The sequence below is a fragment of the Sprattus sprattus genome (assembly GCF_963457725.1).
Source record: "Sprattus sprattus genome assembly, chromosome: 16".
Classification (NCBI taxonomy): domain Eukaryota; kingdom Metazoa; phylum Chordata; class Actinopteri; order Clupeiformes; family Clupeidae; genus Sprattus; species Sprattus sprattus.
Window position 1 is genome coordinate 12,803,575 of NC_137914.1, and position 24,475 is coordinate 12,828,049.

The 24,475-nt window shown below is 43.2% G+C and overlaps 3 protein-coding genes across 4 annotated transcripts; 2 read left to right on the forward strand and 1 right to left on the reverse strand.

Moving 5' to 3' along the window:
- Nucleotides 1-93: 93 nt before the first annotated feature.
- dnajc5ab (DnaJ (Hsp40) homolog, subfamily C, member 5ab) lies at nt 94-10,520 on the reverse strand. Its single transcript, XM_080854391.1, has 5 exons — nt 10,384-10,520; nt 3,501-3,641; nt 2,801-3,014; nt 2,333-2,504; nt 94-1,245 (listed from the first exon to the last, which is right to left on the reverse strand). The coding sequence occupies exons 2-5, from the start codon at nt 3,608-3,610 to the stop codon at nt 1,139-1,141; spliced, it is 603 nt and encodes a 200-aa protein (XP_080710517.1). The 5' UTR covers nt 3,611-3,641; nt 10,384-10,520; the 3' UTR covers nt 94-1,138.
- A 670-nt stretch (nt 10,521-11,190) lies between these two features.
- gid8b (GID complex subunit 8 homolog b) lies at nt 11,191-14,420 on the forward strand. Of its 2 annotated transcripts, none has more exons than XM_080853990.1 (5): nt 11,191-11,328; nt 11,876-12,009; nt 12,111-12,307; nt 12,411-12,608; nt 13,488-14,420. In XM_080853990.1, the coding sequence occupies exons 2-5, from the start codon at nt 11,892-11,894 to the stop codon at nt 13,659-13,661; spliced, it is 687 nt and encodes a 228-aa protein (XP_080710116.1). In that variant the 5' UTR covers nt 11,191-11,328; nt 11,876-11,891; the 3' UTR covers nt 13,662-14,420. The 2 variants fall into 2 exon arrangements, with proteins under 2 accessions (XP_080710116.1, XP_080710117.1); XM_080853991.1 differs by having other exon boundaries at nt 11,316-11,328; nt 11,881-12,009.
- Nucleotides 14,421-15,681: 1,261 nt separating this feature from the next.
- slc17a9b (solute carrier family 17 member 9b) lies at nt 15,682-24,265 on the forward strand (the record flags this gene model as incomplete). Its single annotated transcript, XM_080854638.1, has 13 exons — nt 15,682-15,812; nt 16,755-16,952; nt 18,322-18,461; nt 19,820-19,919; nt 20,206-20,336; nt 20,671-20,767; nt 21,413-21,509; nt 21,718-21,805; nt 22,392-22,426; nt 22,535-22,650; nt 23,103-23,158; nt 23,360-23,389; nt 24,087-24,265. 13 exons carry the CDS (start codon nt 15,682-15,684, stop codon nt 24,263-24,265), a joined length of 1,398 nt encoding a protein of 465 aa, XP_080710764.1.
- Between the last annotated feature and the right edge of the window lie 210 nt (nt 24,266-24,475).

Below are 24,475 nucleotides of genomic sequence, written 5' to 3' on the forward strand. Positions count from 1 at the left end.
TGTCGATATTATGTTCAGTCCACATTGGGTGAGCGGCAGCTCCTAACAGCTGAATAGCCCGTTCCTACACATTAATGAATTATGTTTCACATATAGGTTAAGACCGCATTGAGTCGTAGATTTATTGTATTGCTCGATCTCTTTTCCTCCCAGTTACAAGACAGACGACAGGTCAAATTCAGCATCAGGCTGTAATACAAGTCTAAAGAATGAAAAAGAACATTATTTTTCCAAAATGAAACTATACCAGATGAGAAGCCAGTGTTGACTTTATTGTAGTAGTATGTGTTGTGTGTGTGTGTGTGTGTGTGTGTGCGCGTTATAAAGAAGCCAAGTAATGACGTGGCCAGTATTTGCAGTCTGTCCAAGTGAATCTGTAGGGCCAGTCACATGACAATGGAGTTATAGGGTCACAAATCTTTTACATCTTCATCACCATAAGTCATAGAAATCATTATAATCATCCTCCTCCTCCTCCTCATCATCATCATAATCAGTTCCTGATGGGTCAGACACCATGGAGGACATGCATTGCACTAGGTTAAAGAAAGCCCTACAAGTGCAGAATATGCACAGCTGACAGGACAAACATCTCTCACATGGAGCGCCGAGAGCGATATGGAAATGAACAACACAATAAACTAACATATAGTGACAATAGAAGGACAACACATAAATATTAAAAACACAAACGTCATTTGTAAATTAAAAACTACATTCTAAAAACATAATGAATTATGCAGGAGTGAGTGTGTGTGTGTGTGTGTTCTATATGTGCTGAATTGGTGGTTGAGGGATGACAACAGGATCTGGAACAACAGGAGGGAAAAGGCGGAAAAAAAAGAAGAACAAAAACCTCTCTCCTTTTTTTTTCCCTTTCAAAAAGGCGCTGATATGTTTTGCTCTCAGTGCAGAAGCAGATGGAGACTAATTGGCATCCTCATTCAGTCTCTATCCTTCTTCTCTCCGTCTTGCTCAGCGCGTCGTCTCCAGTGTCTGATTGGGCTGCTCCTGTGCTAGAATCCTCCAGCATGGTGGCTCGTCCCGGGTTGGGAAAATGGGTTTGGGGGTGGGGGTTGGTTGGGGTTGGTTGGGGGGGATGGGAGTAGAAGGCCCAGGTAAAGGTTCTAGAATGGTTCTAATTGTAGCTCGTGTCGGTCCGGTAGGTGGCATGGTGGCTGTCGGATGTCAACTGGGTAGTTTCCGTGGCAGAGGAGGGCTGCATCACGATGGGGTTGGTGCCATCTACAAATGGAAGACATTCAGACCAGTTTAGTTACCAACATCTCCGTAGATGATGCAATACCTGTAACTGCATACTAATTTCATTGAAGGACATGTCTATAATCATGATTCCGAAAGGAAAACAAAAATGCATGTTCTTCAAAAACATTTGTCAGTAGCAGATAAGTGTCCCAGGTTGTTGCGGATCAGCATACATATAGAACATCCATTTTCATATCCATATTCTTTTAGTAAAAACGTGTCTTGGTCCACATCGAAAAATTGGTGAAATACAAATGAAATGTTTTTGTAATAAGGTGATAAGGAACTACAATTAATATGTTGTATAGATGAAATACATGTGATATAGCCTCACCGAGCTGATTTAAAATGCAAATTTTGTCTGAATGTTTTTGTAATGCATACCACGTGATTATAACTCGTCTCCATCAATAAACACACATTTTCAGAAAAAGCTTTAAATGTTTTTGTTAGAAGGTGATAAGGAACTACAATGAATATGTTGTATAGATGAAATACATATTGTGCTGGTTTGCACGCTTCACGAGCTGATCAAAATGCAAATTTGTATTGCTTGGCTGTCTGAATGTTTTTTTAATGCAGACAGATCACCACATGGTGATAACCACTCCAGGCCAGAGGTCATGTGGAGCAGTGCCACTACGCAGAGGGACAGTTGTCAGGTGGCAACAGGGCTAACTGATTCACTCAGGGCTAGCAAATGCTAAAGTGTGTAGGGCACATGACTTGAGTTGTAGTTTGTTTATGAAATGAAAATCAAAAATGTAAACTTCTCCGATATGGCTTTGTAGTATTTTTTTTTTAAAATATGTTCTCTGGGATTTTACATTTACTCAGATCCCAACCACACGGGTGTAGGATTTCACTTTCCCTCAATATTTGTAAACACACATTCTGTCCCCTCCATAGTACCTAGTCCTGAAGGACACTCGCTCATCTCTACCTCTACTTGACTACTCTAGTCCCTTCCCTTCTCGTCCCTATGCACTCTTCTACCCATTCACTCAGGTGTTGCTCTGCTCGTCTCCAGTACTCTCCATCAGCCTGAAACAGCAGGGAGCCTCACCTCTGTCTTCAGTCTGCATCTGGGCCTCCAGGTCCTCGGGGGACACATAGAACTCAGGCTCCTGGTCTGGCGGGGGCCGGGGTTTACACTTGCCACAGCAGCAGTTACAGCAGCAGCACAGGCAACAGCAGCAGTAGCAGCCCGTGGCTATGCCGCAGAAGAGAAACAAGCCCTGCAGGGGGCACAAGAGAGCAGCAATCAGCCATTAGAAATGTGGATGATTGGACACAGAAATCAATTTTGAGAAATACATTAGCAAACTAAAGAACAAAAAAGTATGGCTGACAATATATCGGTTTCTAGACTCTAATCCACCAGTATGGCACACCATAGATACAAATGATATCTTACAACTCTACCTACAATTTCAAACCAAAAATCAGCTGTTGCTTTTCTTCTAGGCTTTTCCACCATCCCACTGCATCCCCTCCAGCACCTGATTCCCGTTCCCTTGACCCTCCTGCTTACCTTAGCCCACCAGCTGGACAGCACAAAGTAGGTGTTGACATTCTCCTCGCCAAACTGTTCCGCCACGTAGAGCCCCAGGGAGCCATACTGGTTGTATATGTTGCGCTTGGTCTCGTCACTGAGAATGGCGTTTGCGTTGTTGATCTCCTTGAACTTGTCCGCCGCTTCAGGATTGTCTGGGTTCTTGTCAGGGTGGAACTTTAGCGCAAGTTTCCTGAGGTGGGTAAAAGGGATATCAAAAAGGCAGTACGTATAGATCAAAATGAAGTAGACATCTTACAGATGCTCTGAAATATCATGTCAGATATCCACTGTTGCCCTATACCATATTTAGCACTTGTTAAACAAACTTCTCATGTTATAGCAGTCTGCTGCCCTCTTGTGGATCTTTTCTAAATAACTGCATTTCTCCAACCCCATTATAGTCTGTTTACCTCATTCCTGTCTAGACATCCTTTGGCATTTCTGTTTAATAGATCCTACAAATCTGGATAACTGGGCCATTAAGTGTTATTGATTATCCAGTGTATTTACACCTGATGCAACAGACTGGGAAAGCTAACTAACTTCAACAGTGTGAAGGGAAGGGGGACTGGAGAGTGGAGCAGAGGTGAAGACACCTCACTCGTCCATCCATGGACGCAGACGGAGGCCTGTGTAGGGCTGGCGTGTTGTTTGTTTGTTTGTTTTATTAAATCACCTGTAAGACTTCTTGATGTCCTCGGGCGGTGCGTTCTTGTCGACGCCGAGCACCAAATAGAGGGACTCGCCCGATGTTGAGAGAGAGCGCTGCTTCTGCTGGTCCGCCATCACTCACTCACTCCCCTACCACAGCCACAGACTGAAAGGGAGAGAGAGGGATTTGTGAAGTACATTTTGTTGTATTGTATGTACATTGCTTTGGTAATACTGTTACACCGTCATGCCAACAAAGCTTGTTTGAATTTGAGAAAGAGAAGGAGAGAGAAAGAAATAAAGGAGACAGAGAGATGGAGAGAAGTCAGTATGTTCATATTAAAAATGACAGGTGGAGTTTCACTTAGTTTTTTTTTTTTATCATGGCCAAATGTAGTGCAAATATCCACAACACAAACGTCCATAACTTTACAAGCGCTTGACCTGCCCAGTTCAGGTCAAGGAACAGAAATGACACACCCTAGTTCCGCACGAACACATGTACGCCTCAAAACTCAAACACAGTAACAGTGACACCATCGTCAAACAACTCCAAGCCTTCATTTTCAAACCATCTTCATTCATTGCATGAATATGTAACTTAGAGGTGCCCTCCAGTCAACTTTTTACTGTCGAACTTTCAGTCCTTTTCATTTTAACTACAAATATATTTTAAAGGTAAAGTCCGTGATTCTGGCAAAAGGCTGTTGATATTTGAGCTCAAAAGGACAGCAGGTTCCTCACAGCCTTGGTCATCTGCAATCAGGGAGAAAATGTGGCTGAGGGAGTCAGGGTGCACCCTGGGTAATTAAATCATGTGATAGGGTGACGCCTCTAATGGACACCCTTGCACAATATAAGAAACAGGAGGGGAAATGAAACGACTTGCCTCACTTCTAATACATTCGGTCCCAACCTGACTGCCTCTCAGTGGACTACAAAATACCAAAACGTCTACCGAGCATGCAGACTCCGAAGCCACATGGGCAGACCTGTGAAGAAAACACACCTTACACAGTCACTCTCTCACTCCCTTTCTGTCACCCTCTCAGCCACTTCTCGTCAGGTGGTGTGAGGCCGTACACCCCCAGCTTGTGTCTAATTGCGCCTTGCTGTCAGGGGACATTAGCGGATTAACGTGAGCAGTGCGGCACCTCGGCCCTGAGGGGGTTATTTCTGCTCGCGGGTAGGCGTTGGCCACTCGCAGCACTCCTCCAGGTTGGAAGGGCTTCAATTAAGTCACTGTGTCCGTGTTGGAGGCGAACGTCTGCCGGTAGAGAGGAGGGAGGCAGGCAGATGAAGTACAGGAGAGAAGTTACTTTATTTCTACTCAGATGTTCTTGTTTTGTCCCCTCTTGTTTTCGTTCCACACTTTACAGCCTCTGTGTGTGTGTGTGTGTGGTGATCAGACAAGCCCACCTCCTTCTCCGACAGAAGAGTTATGTTAAGCCTGATTACACAGGGTTCCCTGTACAATGCAGACAGAAAGAGTGCCATATGGACGTGTTACCTTTACTTACCATTATGTGCCCCTCATTCCTTGCCTTCATTCACTCTTTCCTTGTTTTTATATGGTACTTGCTCTCATTTGACCTCTCTCTCTCTCTCCCTCTCTCTCTCTCTCTACCTCTTTCTCAGTGTAGCAACACAATTCCTCCAACTTCTGTGTTTCACAAGCTTACATTGGTGCAATGACAGCGCACTTCTCTCCCTCACGCATACAGACAGAGAAAGAAGCACTTTCTTTCACTCTAATATCCATTTATCCTTCAACTCGTCACGCTCAGGCAGCTCACGCTCTAGCCTTCCCAGCTAGACTCACTCTGTCTCTCGTTTCTTAAGTAGGCCGACTGAATAATGTGGAAAGCAATAATGTTTCTTGAAAGACTGTCAACACCAAATACTCTTACACCCAGGAGAAAGAGAAAGAGAGAGAGAGAGAGAGAGCAAATGAGAAAGAGCGAGACACCAAGTAGTGAAAGATAATCTGAAGTGAACGTGAGCCACACACAACCGACAAGGCTTTCCGTGTTGCCACATGACACGGCACACCAGCAAGTTGCTGAGGGACGGCACACAAACCACCAGATGGCCGAGATCACCTAATGACCTGTGGGCGAGACCCTTGTGTTTGAGACAGAGAGCCAATCAGGTGCTTTGTCATGGTAAATGAATTCCGCCCTTCGGTCTCCATATCCTGCCACATGAGCTCTTAAGATACTCAACAGTCATTCACAAACAGCCTGACCCCTGCATCTCCTTCTTATGGCCGAAGGCTTCAAGGGTAACAGAGGGATGAAAAGGATATGTCTTTTCATTGGCGAGAGGTGAAAGTTGATAATGCAAGGAAGGAATGTGGGGGTGAGTTAGTAATAATTAACAGTATGCGATCTTAAAGACGTTATTATAATACATCAGCACCCTCAGTCAAAAGCCTTGCAGAGGCTGTGTGCTGTGCAAACCCCAGTAGGCCTACATAACACAAGGTTCAGCCAGCATCCGTGTGGTGGGTTATTGATGTGGGTTGGGACTATGGGCAAAATAAAGTGGGACAGGCCCCCTTTCCTGATACTGAGAACGAGGTGAACTCATGGTCAGTCAGGCTCAGTGAGCGCTCTGTGATGCTTCTCTCCATGAATCTGACACCCTGCCCGCCGTTGCCCCACATCTGCCTGACAGGAAAATGCCCTTTGGCACCGCCTCAGAGGGCGCTTGGAGATGTCTAGCCGTCTGCAACCTCGTTCTGGACACACTACAGTTCACTCAAGGAGCTGAATGTGACAGGAAAACACAGGCATGACAAGCAATGGATGCCTGGTAACTCCTGGGTGGCCTCAGCCGTCCAAGAAGATGTTTTCCTGCTTTTCCATCTGAGTTCATTTCCATTTTGAGACTTTGCAGAAAGTTTCTCCAAACCATAGAAACACTGATTTATTCAACTCAACTGCATTGCAAACTGCAAGTTGAATTTGCGACATTACAGCCTAAGACAGCACTCAATGTTTTTTTATAAACACAAAAAACGGTGCAGCCATCTAATGGACAAGACAGCCTGATAAGAACAATCTGCCTCAATGAAGCTTCAAGCTGGGTGTCAGCATCATGTTGCCAGGGGAAACCAGTGTGCGATGCATAGAAGGTTGCTGTGGTGCGCAGTATTAGAGAGCTGGATAGAGATGTCAGGTAAGCATGCAAGGCTACTGGGAATTGATGACAGCTGGGTTGTGGTTAAAGACATAGTGTGATTTAATTAGCTAGGTGATTAAATTAGCAAGCATCATTTTAAAAGGCCATTGCACTGCATTGCCCTCTCCACATCCTTTATAAAAAACACCCTACCACACACACACACACCTCCAGCTGTGTCCTCCTTTCCTGCCAACGAGCATCTGTTAGTCTGAGCGAGGCCCTCGTTCTCAGCCTTGCCTTCCCCACCAGATTTCCTCCATTCCTTCTACCCATTCTCCCCACAGACAGGTCATAACTCAGCTCCCAAATCCATCAGATCAGGGGTCTGCACCACTATCAAGAGTTTAGGCAATCTTGAACGGTGTTCTTATTGGCAATCTTACAAGCCTCTAATCTAATGCAGCATTCCTGGATCACATCAGACTAGTAGTACTGGAAGACAGTCCTAATACGTCTGTTATTTCCCACAGATCAGCATGCCACTAATCCATCTACCAGCTCACTCCACTTTAATCCTCCTGTATTGGAGATCACTGCCAAGAGATCACTGCAAGCATCAAGACCTACTATAGGATGAATGTCTTTAGGATACTGAACCTTGTCAGCTGGAATATTAATGGGACACATATCTGTAATACGACCTGTTGTTACAATGGAAATCCTTGTTAAAATTAAAAGATCAGTTTTGTGGACGTGCCTTTCCACTCTTGGTACACATGCATACACAAACAGTGCTAATGCGTGTTCAAATATATGAGGTGGCAGAGATGAGGCAACAAAAGGTTGTGTGGGGCCTGCCAAAGACCTCTAACCTTCCTACGAAAGTGACGCTGTCAGAGAGAGAGAGAGAGAGAGAGAGAGAGAGAGTGTGACCTGGCGTGGCTACAACACAAGGTTACCAAGGTAACTTTCTCACCAAACACAGCGCCCCAATGAACAGCACGACAGAACGCATGCACCATACCCCAAGAGGCGCAAAATAACAAAGGCTGAACACTGGAGCCAGCATTCTTAAAGCCGTGATGTGTAAGGCAGGTTTTATCTCCAAAAAGACTGTTTTCAAAAATCATAATCGTTTGCATCCTGTTGAGTAGGTACTCATTCCAAGAATATCTTCTGTGGAGACAGAAATAGACAAATATATGAAGGGATGATGGCATTTGTTTTCTGGACACACACACCCACACCTAACACTGGTGCTGCAATGCATATTAATAGAGTCATGGTGATTGATCATTTCCTTTCAATCCTTTGAACTGAGTACTGGCACACCAGAGCACACTGACTAACAAACACTACTTTTACAAGACCTAAAAAACCCCAGCTAAAACCAGACACACACCCTGTATGTAGACAGCAGAGGGACTGACTTGTGTCATCAGGGTTTGCCACATATTACAGATCAGTTGCATTGATTTAACTGTCGCCTGTGGGCACTCCATTAGAGACTACTGGTAGACCAAATCAAATTGGTATGCTCTCAAACAGTATGTGAAAATACAAGCACCAGGAAGGATGCGACTTGAAGAGAATGTCGGGCGATCTGCATATCTGATGATGGGGTGATAAAACTTTAACAGCAGAGCAACTGTCTGAGGTCAGCTAGGTCAACTTAACGACACAGATGAGAAACCATTTAATTGCAGATTTGTCATGTGATCAGTGGTGGCTCACAGCAGGCAGTTTACCAGAGGCATCTCAAACCTGGGTGGGACACAACAATTCTGTCTTCGAGATTCTGTCACAGACAGACAGACAGACAGACAGACAGACAGACAGACAGACAGACAGAGAGAGAGAAAAAGGGTTTCCCTTTCAACGCTATCTTCTTTCACACAGTGCCTGGCATTCCAGTGACGACAATCAATAAGCTTGTAACATGACCACAAGGCTTCAACTAAAGCGAAAGTAAATACAGCTGCCCTGCTGTTCCACAAACATACGCACACGGGCGCAGAGGGGTTACACATCTTGTAAAACAGTGACAGACAATTCATTAAATGGGAGGAAGAGACAATCAATTGCTTGGGTCTACAAAAAGGGTGAGATAGCAGGGTTATGTAAACTCAATAAGAATAGGCTGGACTGGACGGATTCTGAGTGGACCATTCTGACAGATGGCCTCTGACATGACAAAGACTAATTTGAGTGCAGAACTTCTCAATGACTTAAACTGACAAATATCTCCAGTGAGACCCATGGCCTGATCAGACTAGTGGACTTGATATGAATAGGCCTTTCTTGACACACAAAAAGAAAACTTCCAAAAACCCAGAAAAATTGGTGGATAATGAAAGTATTTGGAATAAACTTTGTCTACCAGCCTTATCCTGCAGTCGTAGTTTGAGGAGAGCAAAAGACCACACATGATCACAAGTGCAGAGACAGATGGGATTCAGTCATTAAAGAAAAAGTGTACACATTATGTGATTTGGATTACAGCTCCTTTTGTTTGGCACCTGTGCAGATTCTAGGATCTTTATCAAAGAATAAACTCAAAGCTGCAGTTGCCTTGCAATGGAAAAGAGAGATGACAAATGGCTGTTAGGGCCAAGCCAAAGATGACAGTAGGGTGTTTATTCACATGGGCTAAGAGGAAATTCACAAAAACAACTGTTTGTGGCCTCTGTCAACACCCGGTTACACAAAATGGGAGATTATTATCACAAGCATGAAAACTAGAGGAAGCCTTAACTTGTGATCTGTGACAAGCTGGTGCAGACCACGATCTGCTAACCTGCATGTTGTGAGGCTATGGAAGTGAAGTGACAAATGTCACCCGAATATGGTGGCTAGGGTTGAGGCTAAATAACCCTTTCTAGCCATAAAACAGCCTTATAACATTGATGATTCTCTATACATGTTTTAACACAATTTCATTACACATGGACATGCAAACAAACACTTCTTTTATCCAAAGTGACTGAAAACACAAGAAAGGAAAATCTTCATCATTATCATCATTCATCATTAATACCCTTTCTGTTCAAATCATCTTCACATCACGGGAGCAGGTAACAGACAATAAACAGCATCTTTGTCGTCTGAAACAAAACTGGCTGTCTGTAAATACTCCTCACTTGTTGTACATGGCATGGTTTATTTGTATTTCAATTCCGAATCCGCATAAGCAGTCACCGTTATCTTGTAGCTAGTAATTCTCCAGCAAAGACTAGTTTTAGAATTAAGCCGCATTCAAGACAAAATAACTTCAACTTGACGTACTACTATCTATTATATTAATTTGAAGGATCAGATGAATGCTGAACAGAGATTAACGTTCATTTTAAAGGGATTTGGTTGAAAGTTAACATTACAGTTTCGACTAAACCGGCATCGACCAGACTGATGGATCACAAACATAAGACTACTTCAACTATCAACGACTAGTTAGCTATCGTTACATTCCTGACCACAAAATTAAAATCGTATCTTGCTCAGAGAGTTCAATCGCTTCCTTCATGAACCAACAATGGTGCACAGCAACGATAGTAGACGGGTTGGAATTAAGGCGGCTAATCTCTGCATGAACAACTCATTCAGCATCCATGTTGGTTTGCTAGCAAGCCAAAGTTAGCTAGCACCGGGTAGCCTTGTAACCATAGCTAACGTTAGCAGCATTAATCCAAGGGCAGCTAAACGGAAAGCGAATGCTAGCTCGTGACAGTATTAAACGACGTGAGGTTACTTATACTCCTTGTGCTGATGCACCTGCTTACCGTTTAATCGATATTCTTGGGCAATGTCTTGATAGATTGTCGATGACGAAAAAAACTACATAAACTAGCTAACTAGTCTAGCATCCCAAGAAGCACTCAGTCATTCGTGTATCCCAACCTCGCCGATTACATTTACAGTTAGACCAATCCAAATGAAATCGCCGAAGAGCTTGCCCCTTCAGAACTGACGTAGTGTTTGGTGTCTGTAACACACGCAATATGCCCTCTAGTGTTCAACCTAAGGAAATGCATTTCTTTACGGATAGCCTCTAAAAGAGTGGTGATGTGATTCAAAATGTGTTAAATTAACTCTTCCTCTCTCTTTTTTAGATCTCTAGCATTGGTGTTTAGGTGATTTTTTTTTGCAAAATGACTCACAATGTGAGTTCACATGTGTTAAATGTGTTAAACCAGCTAAAGTAGTTTATTTTTCATTATACAATGACACAATTTGACTATCAACATATTCAAGCAACTGAATTGAATCAAATAGACTGTTTTCACAACGTAGGCCTACTGTAGGCAAAGTCCGGACCGAAGAAAACGGTAGGAGGAGTCAAAGTAAAAATAGACAGTAAAAGAGGAGATCACAGAGGCTCCCGAAGAAATGAACGGACTTTCGGTTGAAACGAACGTAGACCACAGATATGGAAAGGAAACCCGGAATGACGCAAACTCGTCATACTGTGAAGATCAGCTGTGTAAAACTATATCTGCAATATACCATAAAACATATTCAATTGATTCAGTGTCCAGAGTTAAAACTCTGTCAAATGTAATTAATAACACAACAATATCCCAGAACGACTTTTTTATTGGTCTTTTGTCCGAGCAAAAATACATGTTACGTCAACCAATCATATGACAGTGGTTAAGTCTCCTTCGCAAATCACGCGAGAGTTTGAATACGGCCCTGCTGTGTAGCTGAAGAAAACACGATTTCAGGTACGTATACCTCATTTATAGCCGCTAATAACGGAATATATCCCTTTGAACTATACTCTTCACCCTTGTACTATAACATTATGAAACCAGTAGCTTTCATAAGTCAGCAACAACAACGGATAACAGTCCATTTTCCGATAATTTAGCTACCGCGTACACAGGCTTCAATGTTGTTGTTTCGATAAGGGCCATGAAAATTAGGACTTCCGGTGTAAACAGGCGTTGTAGTCTCAAAGCAGCAGTGAATAGCTACGTTTGGTTAATTAAAATCATCGATCCATTTCATTTGTGAATAACGTCCGCTCCGCTGTTTAATGTGTGATTTCATTTTACAGCCCTAATCACTTTCAGGTTGCATTGGACATACAGTAGCATAAGCTAGCCAGATACGTTATAAGGGACGGTTTACTGCTTAACAACTTCTACTATTACTTTTGATTATTAGCCTAACTTACATTCAAAATGACTATTTTATAAGTCTGTTCCACCATGCTGAGCTCAGAGTGTAATTTGCGAAAGTCAACTAAACCACGTCAACGTTTATCAGTGCAGGACACATCACAATGAGTTATGCAGACAAGCCGGAGGAAATGACTAGAGAAGAGTGGATGGAGAAGATCAACAATGTTCACATACAGCGAGCAGATATGAACAAACTCATCATGAATTACCTTGTGACAGGTATGGTTTCTTGATTATGGGTGATATAAATGATGAACCTAGTTTAGACATTCAACAAGTAAAGGGAGAAAAGAGGTTTAAGCCTTAATTGTGTTTGTCAGAGGGTTTCAAGGAGGCTGCAGAGAAGTTTCGTATGGAGTCAGGAATTGAACCCACCCTAGACTTGGACTCTTTAGATGAGAGGATAAAGATTCGGGAGATGATCCTGAAGGGGCAAACCCAGGAAGCCATCGCCCTGTTAAACAACCTCCACCCAGAATTACTGGATACAAACCGTTACCTTTACTTCCATCTTCAGGTAAGCCCAAACATTTACTCTGCATTAATTCTATATGCATTTCATGTCACTGCTCAACAGTTCCAAAACAGCAGTTTACCTTCTCATGTTTACCCCCTTGCAGCAGCAGCACCTGATCGAGCTGATACGTTTGCGGGAGACAGAGGCTGCACTGGAGTTTGCACAGACTCATTTGGCAGAGCAGGGCGAGGAGAGCCGTGACTGCCTGACAGAGATGGAGCGCACTCTAGCTTTGCTGGCCTTTGACAACCCAGAGGAGTCGCCCTTTGGTGATCTGCTCAACATGATGCAACGGCAGAAAGTGAGTGACGTGCATATTCATCCTTTGTTATATGACAAGCCTTTCAGTCAGGTCATGGAATGAATATTTCCAATCATGTTTATCGATGGATTGCCACAGCTCAATTTGCTGAGCAGGTATAGACAGTGCTATAGTGAGACAATGACTTTATCAAACGGGGTAAGTCTCTCTCTTTTTCTTTGACAGGAGGGTAAAATAGGGCTACTTTAATATTGTGTGTCAGGAAATATCAAATATATATGTTATAGTTAAAGTTCACCCCCGGCTCAAAGCTAACTCTACCCACTGCAACATTTTGAAAACTGCTAAGAAGGGGGGCTGAGTAGGGGGCGAGGGGTGTAAACTCCTGTGAATGATGAGTCTCAATCAGCAAATAAAAATAAGAGTCATACTCACGGGCGGGGAGGTGGGCATGTGAGTTGGTCATCAATTATAAAAGGTAAAAGGTACTGTCTTTACTACAAGACAGTTTTATCCAAAGCAACCTACATAGGCACCCTACAGTGGCCAGGAACCTGGGTCAACCATTTATAGAGCACTTTAAAGCACAATAAAGCTTACCACTTTATTACCAGCACCTATGAAGATGAACCAAGGTGGATGTGAATATTTTGTGGGATAACTGGATTGCCTGGGAATACCAGGAGCTTAGTTTTTCAAAAGATTGAGCTGAAGGTGACAATCCCTCATCCAATCTGAAATATCACTAAAGCATGCAGAAATGAAAGCCAATATTGTGGAGTCATGCAGGGGGAAGGACAAGTAAATACTGGAAGTTCCAAAGGATAGAAATGAATATAGTAGTGTTTGATTGATTAATGGCTCCACGGATGTGGCTGATTTGGTTACTTTAATATTTGTGTAAATTACCCATGATAGGTGTGGAGCGAGGTGAACCAAGCAGTGCTGGACTACGAGAACAGAGAATCCACACCGAAGCTCGCAAAACTCCTGAAGCTCCTGCTTTGGGCACAGAATGAACTGGACCAGAAGAAGGTGAAGTACCCCAAAATGACCGACCTCAGCAAAGGGACCATTGAGGACCCCAAGTAAAACACAGTAGCCTTGTGCAACTTTACTGTGGATAACAACATGGAACACCGTTTTATTTATACACAGTCTGTGACTGAACTTCAACTATCTTTTGTGATTGCTACTTCAGAGACTATGAGTTCAACATGAGATTGTGAACTGGATTTTTTTTAAATGTTGAAAAGTGACTTGCTGAATAATGAATGGCCAAAATAGAAACACTTGTATGCTGCAACAATGGTGACCATCAATTTCATGATGTTTGTAGATCTTTAGGTGGATTGAGTTTCACTGTTTGCTCTGTACTTCTCTAGTACTGTTTCTGGAAATGTAAAGAAACCAGTCAGTGGACTGTTTAAGCCTAAATTAGGCTCCTTATTAGTTGTGAAGATGCCTCTCCACTGATTTGTCAAGTGAAGCACTGTATACAAAACAGTACTTTCATTTTGTCAGAGGTTGAATGTACTTGGGTTAAATATTGATGGAAACCAACTGGTTGTGTTTGCTTTGGAAATTTTCTATTTTATAAATGTATTATTAAGGGTGAATATTGGGAACAGCTGCCTGTGAATATTTAAAAACTATTGCATTGTGACTTTCTTTTTGCTGTTTCCTTAATTTGGTTTAATGCTGTTTACATTCTTCACACATTAATTGTGATTTCTAAAAGCTGTTAAGCTGGTAGTTTCTACAGTCAGAGGCTTTACAAAAGATGAATTCAATATTGTTTCAGGAAAAAAACGCTAAGTGGAATTTAATTGGGTTGCATATTATAATTATTGAGTGTTATTAAATTATGAATTTGCATTAATCCTTTGACAACATATTTCTGCTGTTGTGATTCAGGAATCAAGAATTATTTCAAGGTTAACTTTTCCTTGTAATACTGATCAGGTCTAGTCCTTAGCATAGGCTTAATTAACAAGTGAAAACAATCACCAGATAGAATGACATTTAAAAATATTATGTTCAACAAAGTTTTACTGTGAAGCTGGGATCGTAAAAACATCACAGATAAAGTTTAACGAACTTCTTAGATGAATGCCTGGGTTAAGAGTTTATAAGAAGACATACCTGCACATAACAGAGTTGATTGATCTTGAACTTACATTTATTTAACATGACCGTTGTTCAAATAAAAGAGTTTCTTTTTCAAATCTAAAATAGAAATGTAACCTATTTGGTATTGCGATGCGATCTGAAATATTTCTTGTTCGACTACATGGTAGGGGAAAAAACCCTGCTAATGGCACATTAAACACGTGGACTAACAACAAACCCCACCATGCCATACGCTTATGCAGCACAAGCAGGAATGACGGTCCGCATAAAGGACCAGCAGCAGTAACGTACTCCCTGCGCAGCATATTGTAAACAGCTAGCTGGTCGTGGGACACGGACTAATGTTTAAAGTGCACAACCTTTGCCGTGGAACACGAAAGGAATAACAGCACATTTATATCCGAGAGAGACAGTCCTGCTGTGTCATTCGAGCATCCGGTTCGCATTGTTTTATCAAACGTTTGCTAGCAACTGATGGAAACTCGCTGTACCACCTTGTGATGGACGCATCACTTTCTACTGTGTATTGAAGGAATTCATTACAATCGCTTGTTCACCATGAAGGACAGACTCGGCAAACAGAATAAGGTTACGTCGTTGAACACTGTGAGCATGTTTGTTTCATGGATACATTCGCGTTGTTTTGGAAGGGGCTGAGTCACGATACTTCCTGATTGAACCTACCGTTGGCAGGAGGAACTGCGTGGCTAAAAAGAAAAAAAAACTGACACGTGGATTTACCATCACTTGTAGGAAAAGGAAAAGAGGTGGCACTCTTGTTGAGCTCGTCTCTAACTTGTGCCACAAGATATGTGTTCTTTTGCTATGTGAAATACAGTTGTGGAAAGTTCAACTGTTTGAAGGGGATGCCACGGAATCATTTGAAGCAAAGCATACATTCTCGAAAATTAGCTTTCGTTACCTGGGCTGAATCTGATCTGTTGTAGTGGGGGTCGCAAAGAGGAATATTTGTCATTGAATGGCAATTCTACAAAAACATGGAAAGAACTGTAGTCCAGACTTGGCAAGTCTTAAAGAAAACCCTGCCGATAATTTCGGGGCAGCTGGATGTCAGAAGAAGTGGGCAGAGTCAAGTTCAAATTGGTCGAGGTGAGAATTGTTAGCTTGCCTGCTAATTAACTAAATCGCTATTGCCCATTTCGAATTTCTTAATCTTGAAACATTGTTTATAGAACAATGTTAATGTTTTTATTTTTTAAGGGGAGGGTCCAGGTGTTTTAGTGAACACCAAATATAAGTGCAGTTGCATTGATTTATTCGAGGGAAGCGATTGTGAATTCTTCTGAAATAAGTTATATAAGGCTGTGGATTGCCTAACTTGAGACCGAGCTAAAGAGGGTTTATATGGTGCCACGTAAATAATAACGTAAGTTGGATTCAAAGTTAAGATCAATCTGGCATCCAACTGGCAACCTTGGTATTACTTATAGCTTTGAGTTGAGGTCAGAATGATGTGTTTTGCTTACCAACTGTCAAGAGGAGTATTTGTGATAGGATGAGTGGCATGCAGTGCCTCTCAATTAGTCATCTGTTTTCTTCCAGTTAGGAATGCTTGTCCTAAAACTGAAGTTGTTTTAATTATATGTTGTCATGTCGTAAAGATTCAAGTTCTGTGTCAACATTATTTTGAAATGTTAGTGCGCCATGACATATTTCCTGCGTTTCTGTGAAAATGCACATATTTACAAGACAGTAAATTATTAGGCCAACCGCGAGTAGTCTTCTTTGAGTCTCATGAGTCTCATTTATGTCACAATCCCAGGTCAGACGTCTCAGGACCGAATTAATCAGTGGAGAAAGTCTGTTCATATAACTTAAGATGTTACATGGGGGTAGCCTCAATACATTTTAACCCCTTAAGTGTGCTCAGTCAGAAGGCAGTCGTAATAATCTATTTATCATTCACAGAACTAAGGACTTGTCCATTCACTTTTTTTTTTCTTTTTTTTTTAAAGCTATGACTATTCCCTCCTGTCATACTCTTGATCGTTGAAAGTATCTTTTGCTGTCTCTTCCCATGTCTGTCAACAGGCCGGTAGCACGGGTATGGACCGTGGTGCTTCTGTTGGGCACCTGCCTGCTATACTGTGCCCGTGTGGCCATGCCAATATGTGCAGTCACCATGGCGGAACGGTACAAATGGACCAAGAGGGAGTCCGGCATGGTGCTGGGCAGCTTCTTCTGGGGCTACTGCTTTACTCAGGTCATCGGGGGCTACATCAGTGATCGGTGAGGCTATCACAGCGTTGAATGTGTAAATGTCATATGCAGGTGGTAATGTTATGGCCATTGTTACATGTTGCAGGTGTAGTAGGGAACTTAAAGTAATTGTTGGAGAAAGGCAGTGTGAAGTTTGTGTGACAAGTCAAAACAGGTGAATGATGTAATTTCATTGAGAGGCCAAAGCAGAGGCTAAATTATTTCAGAGTGAGAGGTAACTAAAGCTAGCTCTACCTCAGATGGAGGACGAAATGACATTTCCAAGAAGGCAATGGCAATGTAACTTTAAGTTACAAGTTAGTGCAGTGTGCCCATGTTCTTCTTGAAAGAAGTCGCCAGCATCTTTTTGAGAAAGGGTGTAGCAGGAAATGATCACTTCAGCCCCTCTGTCTAGTTGGACTTGCCTGTATGCAGGATGTGGCTTAGTCTTCATGGTCAGCTTTTGACAGCTACAGACTCTGCATTTGCGTTCAAACTTTTTTGCTTGGGCGTCACAACGTGCTAGTATTTATGAGTAACCAAAGCATTCAAAACAACATGAATACAAGCTTTCGCCTGCTGGTTTTCAAAAGTTTTTTTTTCTTTCTTTACCCGAGGCTATTGCTCACAGTTGTGAGGTTTTTAACATTATGCTGCAGCAAGGTTTTAGTTCATCTTGTTTTATTAATGCTGGCGAGCCAAAATAAATTGTTCTTTATATCAAATTAGCGCAGAGACTAGGAGGGAGTAAAGTGGTCATTTTTAGGTGCTGGTTGAAAAAGGCCTCAAGATGTAGGTCTTGTCTTGTAAGTCACTTATCTTAGATGTTTTAAAGAAAAGGAATGCCTTCAGTCAATAGAACATGCTTAACAACATTCCTTAGATCTCTCCTCATGTCTTTGTAATTTGTTTTAAGCTGATTTGTCATTTGGGCTAATCCCTTGAACTGAAAATATGTTAATTGTCAGTGGACAAGTTAAAATATTTGAATGTATTTCAGTCAAAATAAGTATTATTTTTTTTCACATAGACATCTATCCCCCTTTTTTCAGTGTGTGCGTGTAGAAATGATAGTCACACATTAGAGTGTTCAGGCGTGTGTAAGAGGCATATTTCTCAGAGTAGCTACTTTCATGATGACCAAAAAGGTGTGAAGTCAGTTAGGCTGGCATACATGTTCAAAAAGTGTCATTTCACATCTCATGCAATGTGGTAGGCAAGCCTGTCTGATTAGTCCTTATTGTCAGAGAATAGATATTTTGATTAAACCCATAACTTCATTGTAGTGTAACAGCATACAGTTTCTGGTAAATAGTTGAATAACACCCACTGACAATATTTGAATGTATGCATGTGATACCATTCCTTCTGCCCTCTGATCATGGTGTGTCCCTCTCAGGGTGGGTGGTGAGAAGGTGCTCCTGCTGTCAGCTGCTGCATGGGGGGCCATGACTGCCTTCACCCCAATCCTGGCCCACTTCTGCTCCCAGCCCATTGTCTCCATGACCCTGGCCCGCTTCCTCATGGGACTGCTCCAAGGTGAGGTGGATATGGTGGGGGAAGGGTGTGAGGTAGGGTGAGATTAGCGAGAAAGGCCATGTATTGGGTTAGGGTTCAGGGCTGTATTATGGGCACACGTGGATTTAAGCTTTGCCACTAGCTTCAACCTTCACTGAGATATAGGCTATCGTATACAGGCCTGTAACTGCCTTGTGGGTTAACTTCAGAAGATGTCCAGTGTCACTTGGTGTTTCAAGAACAGTGGTAATTGTAAACTGATTGGCCTTGTTTCCCTCTTTATGGAATCTTGTGTTATAAAAGAATCACTGCAGGAATTCTAGCTCCCCAAATCCACTTGAAGAACTCACCTTGAAGCCCCAGATTAGCTGGTGGTGTTGACTGGTCTGGCAGCAGTAAATGTACTCTATGACCCAGCTACCAGAAATGAAAATGCAGTCAAAACAAAAGAGAAGGAAATGTGTTCTAAAATGAAGAGTACAATTATTTTACTGACGCAATAATGATGTAGTCATTAACATTATGTTGAATAGCTAACGCTCAGAGGATGTTATCCACTTAAGGTCATACATGGGGTCATGTATCACACATGAGTTGTGACTCCCTCTCGGAGGATATACGGACAGTGGTAGATGATACAACTAGGAGGTGGGAATATCAAGTAGTGGACTTTTTGTACATCCTGATAGAAGAAGTACAAGACAAGGATGTGTAGAGATCCATGATTGTTGAAGGCAAACATAGAAAAGAAGACACAGATAATCAGAGTCTGTCTGGGCTCTGTTTGATACGGCCTGTATTGTTTTTCGTTTTTTACCTTCAGGGCTGCTGGCCTGTTGTGAGGCAGCTGTGCAGTGCTATTCTTTTATCACATGACGTTGATTGCTTCCAGATTGAGTCAAAGGTGCAGGCACACATTCCCCTGTGAATATGTATTTGTTCTGACTCATCTCATCTCAGGAGGAAACAATTTTCTTTGTGTGTGTTTTTTTCTTTTTTTTTCTCATGGCGGCGAAGCTGATTCAGTCTGCCGGGGAGTCAAGTGCTTTACACGCTGCTGCCAATGAGCTCTCCATTTGGACCAAAATTGGTTTCTGCCATTCACCTTATTCATTTTAATTGGGGTGGGGGGTGTGCAGTTGGGGGGGAGTGGCATGTAAAGCAGAGTAGATGTGTGTAAGCTCTTGAAATCTGAAATGGGGAACAGCCTACCAGCTCACCTCTGTGTACTAAACGTGCTTGTTAGAGCTCCCAGCATTTTTCAGTAGTGACCGTAATCAAATTGATTAGGTGTAATGAGATGGAGCATTGGTGTTTTTGCCTGCTTTACTGCCTGAGGAGGTACGGCTGTAGTGAATGTGTGTCCTTGTCCTGTGTAGGAGTGCACTACCCCTCGCTGGCCAGTCTGTGCTCTCAGAAGGTGGTGGAGAGTGAGAGGGGCTTCCTCATGAGCACTGTGGGAAGTGGCTCCTACCTGGGGTTCGTCATTCTCACTCATGCACTCTAACTGTCAACTTACACACACACACACACACACACACACACAATCCCTCTTTCTTCTTCTTTCTTTCTCTCTTTTGCTGTCTGTCTCTCTTTTTTTTTCTTTCTGTAGTTGTACATGCATAACAAATCTACAGTAACATTGTGTGTGTGGTGTGCGCTGAAAATGCGTATCTCCTGAAATTGTTATCTTACAATGCACAAATAGTTCCCTATAGTGGCTCACTGTGTGACATGAAGCTGTCTGGTGATCTGTGCCATGCAGGACCCTGGTGATTGGAGGGGCAGGTTCGCTCATGTTGGATTTGTATGGCTGGGAGAGTGTGTTCTATGTCTCCGGCCTGCTTTCTCTTCTTTGGGCCTACTGCATGTGGAAGTACCTGCTGAAAGGAGAGGGTAAGGAGTGTGTGTATGCCCATGTGTGTGTGTGTGTATGCCTGTTTGTGTGTTTGTATGGGTAGGTCTGATAACCCAGTGTCTCTAGTAACCAGGTTGGGCCCTTCCCAACACTTATGCATGTGTTTTTGTGTGTTCATGTTGTGCCTTAAATTACTGCACAAACGTGCACCAGGTTAAATAGCAATTCCTGTATTACATACAGCAAGATGCTCTGTTTTTTAGGTGACATGTATGAGCTCATGTAAAAGCTTCCTCTCTGGCTGGTACCTAGGTGTATGTGGGTGAGCAGGTTTGTGGCGACTGAGGCCTTCATCGTTGTCTACTCCCTCAGGTCCCATTATCACTCTGGAGTCCCTGGGGACTCGAGGCACCCAGTCCAAACTGTCTCGGAGGAACTGGCTACGCCTTTTTAAACAGCCTGCAGTGTGGTAAGACAAGGCGTGTGTGTGTGTGTGTGTGTGTGTGTGTGTGTGTGTGTGTGTGTGTGTGTGTGTGTGGTGTGGAGGAATAAAGCAAGTGATTGCTGAATTTTCAGCAGAAGCACAACCTACAGCCAATAGTAGCACAATACTATGAGCCTGTAGCTTTGGCTGCATATGTGATCTGCTCTTCTGTCAAAGGTTTGTGTAGTTGTTGAAAACACATAGCTAACCATGCAGAGCTCATCCCAGCAGATGTGCATTACTCATAAAGAGGCCCTTATTCTCATGCACTATTTATAGCATACAGCAGAAATGCTACTGATCTGCTAAGCCTCCAGTGACTGAAGCGGTAGGACTCCCCCTCCCTCCCCTGTGAGAATGGCCGCAATGCTTTTTCTGCTGAGCCTGTGCACATCGGACAGACTGTATGTCAGCACTGTATCATGTGGTATGCACTTAACTGTCAGGACGTGCTTCGTAAGAACAAATTGAGTCAGTTATTTAGATGCAGTTCAACATTAGAAGTTCAGGGTCGAAAGCCTATTGTAAACATTTTCAGTCATGCTTGGATGTGAATAAAGGTAGCTGCCCTTTACGGCGAATGTGTCTAGAATTGACTTTTGACCTTGCCTCTTTGGTTCTTACTTGCAGTGCTGTCATTGTCACACATCTCTGCACCGCAAGCACTTTCTTCACGCTGTTGTCATGGCTGCCCACCTACTTCAAGGACACTTTTCCAGATGCCAAGGTTACCATAAAACTTATCACCTGTCTATGAGCACAATGGTTTACTTTTTAATTATGTGTAGTTACTAAGTATAGGAAATGTTACAGTATAGAGTGCCCAGTGTTGGAGGATGGGACTACCAAATGTGTGCAGTGGTAGAGATAAGGAAGTCATGATTACTGTGATTGGGGTTACACCTTGTAGCACTTGTGTGTGTGTTTGTCTTCAGGGCTGGGTGTTTAATGTGGTCCCATGGTTTGTGGCCATTCCCTCTTCGCTGTTCAGTGGCTGCCTTTCGGACCACCTCATCAGCCAAGGTGTGAGCTCCAGTTCCCTTTTCTGCCTGCCTCTCTGTGTCTGTCTCTCACTGTCATCCGTCTGTCTATTTTATGGATTGTTGGGCTGCCTGTTCCGGCCCTCCCATCTGTTTCCTCTCTGTCCTCTCTGTCCTAGTACTTGTTTCTGTCTGTCCAGCTCTCTCTCTCTCTCTCTCTCTCTCTCTCTCTCTCTCTCTATCTCTGTATCTTACTCTCTCTCTCTCTCACTCTCTCTCTCTCTCTCTCTCTCTCTCTCTCTCTTTCTCTCTCTCTCTCTATCTATCTTTCTCTCTCTCTCTCTCTCTACTCATCTGTGTTTTACTAGTACATTAAGGGATTTCCCCAACTGGCAGCAGTGTAAATTACTTTATGGGTGGTTGGCCCTCAGTTGTACTGAGATATATTGGTAATTAGAGTGGGAGTATCTCCCTTTTGTGGAGTTCTATCAAATGTAACTGTGTTATGGTCCATTACCTATTTACTGTCCCATAAACAGTAGGCCTGCACAGCTTTAACAGTCCCATAAAAGCTGCTGAGACTGAATTTTACTGAGCTCTTCTCTTTCTTTCTCCCTCTCCCCTTTCAGGTTTTGACACCGCCTCAGTCAGGAAGCTGATGCAGGTAAGCCTGGATTACAGATGTGTATAGAAGGTACTGTCACTGGGTAGAAGAGGTCCAGACAGACCAGCTTTCATAGCCGTCTCCCATTTGTCTGTCTTCCCCACCCAGTTCTTTTCCATGGGTGTCTCCAGCGTGTTTACCCTGCTCCTGTGTGGCACCACCACCTTTCCCACAGCCGTGGCATTCGTGTCGGCCACCATGGGCTTCACCACCTTCAGCCACAGGTACACCCACACCTCCTGCACCCGTATGACGCAGCACTCAGATTAGCAGTGAGACTGAGATGGAGGATTACATGGCATCACCAACAGCAGCTGTAGGTACACTGCCAGAAGAATTTGATAAAGAGGGACCAACGGTATTCTGATTCTTCAACCATAGCTTTAAGTATGTGACTAGAAGACATTCAGATTAATTCTCACCTATGGCAGACTGACTGTATAGATTTAAGCTGTCAGCTTTTAGAGTGCATTGTAATGACTAAATTAATCACAAGGAGGTAATGAAATGGCTGAAGGGACGCCTTTTTGCAGAGGCAGCATGGTTTAGTGTACAAATGGAAATGCTGTCTGTTTGCAAAATACTCTTTCTCTGGATGTTATCAGGGATGATGTATATTAATAATCCCTCTCCCTCCCTCACTTTCCCACGGTACATCCCTCACTCTGTGCTCCAGTGGGGTGTCGGTGAATGTTCAGGATCTGGCCCCATCTTGTGCGGGAGCTCTTTTTGGTGAGTTGGTGCCATCTGTGAGGCACATGTTCCCCTCGAGCACACGCTCCCACTCAAGCAACCCCCCCCCCCCCCCCCTCTGAACAAGGCTGCCTTTGTATGTTCCTTATCCTGCGCTTTTCATCATCGCTCCTCTGGCAGGCATGAAATGCCTGTCTAAATATGACTCCCTCACAGTTTGTATTCCTCTATCTCTTTTAGGTGTGATGAATACCTGCGGAGCGTTTTCAGGTAAGAGCCAATCAGCCGAGGAGTGCCGCAACAGACGTGCCGTGCCACGGACGTTTTCCCTACTAGTCATAGCACTAGAGAACAGAGGGAGGTCACTTAATTTCCATTTCCTCCAGTTAAAGATTCCCCAGTGCCGATAAAAAACAGAAAGATTGCACTCGGATGAGAAATTAAAAGAGTCCAAAGGAGCACAAGGCTGTCTGTGGGAAAGCAGCCTTTCCACCAAACAGCATTTTCTCACAAATATTAAATTAAAGCAATTTCCAAAACTGAGTTAAATAAACGGATTAGATTTGGGCCACAGCGTCTACAATGACGAATGCATCAGAGATTTAATTTTGAGCTTTCATGTGGGAAGCACTAAACAGAATCTTGCTTTACTTTGTCTGTGTGTGTGTGTGTGTGTGCGTGTGTGTATGTGCGTGTGTGTGTGTGTGTGTGTGTGTGTGTGTGTGTGTGTGTGTCGTATTCTGTATGTACTATGTGTGTGTGTCGTATTCTCTATGTGCTATGTGTGTGTGACCTCCCTTTGTCGTTTGATGTGTATGCGTGTGTGTGTTCCTGTTTATACTTTTTTTCATAATAGTATAACACCATGAGCCTATGCCTAGGTATTCCATCAGTATTCCCCTCTTTGTTTCTGTTGATGACATCACTCCCTCTTCTTTGCTGAACTGTGTGTGTTTTATCTCCTCAGGGGTCATCATGGTGTATTTGGCAGGGTATCTGATCGAGTCCACAGGCTCCTGGTCTTCAGTCTTTATGCTCATCACAGTAGTGAACCTCCTGGGCCTGGCCATCTTTCTGGCTTTTGCCGAGGCACGGCGGGTTGACATAGATGGAGCCAAGCCCCGGTACCACAACATCCATATCTGACCTGAGGGCCAGGCAGGATCCATGGGCAGGACCCCACCCTCCCTCAACTCCCTGCACAGCCAGGGACCCAAGAACTGCTGTGGTAACAGTTCACATAATGTTTTTTTTATTTTTTGTTTTGTTAGACACACGCATCAGTACGTCTTTCTTTGTAATTTTCAAGAAACGAAAGACAATGCAAAATGTAATTTCGTTTAAACCTAGTGTTAA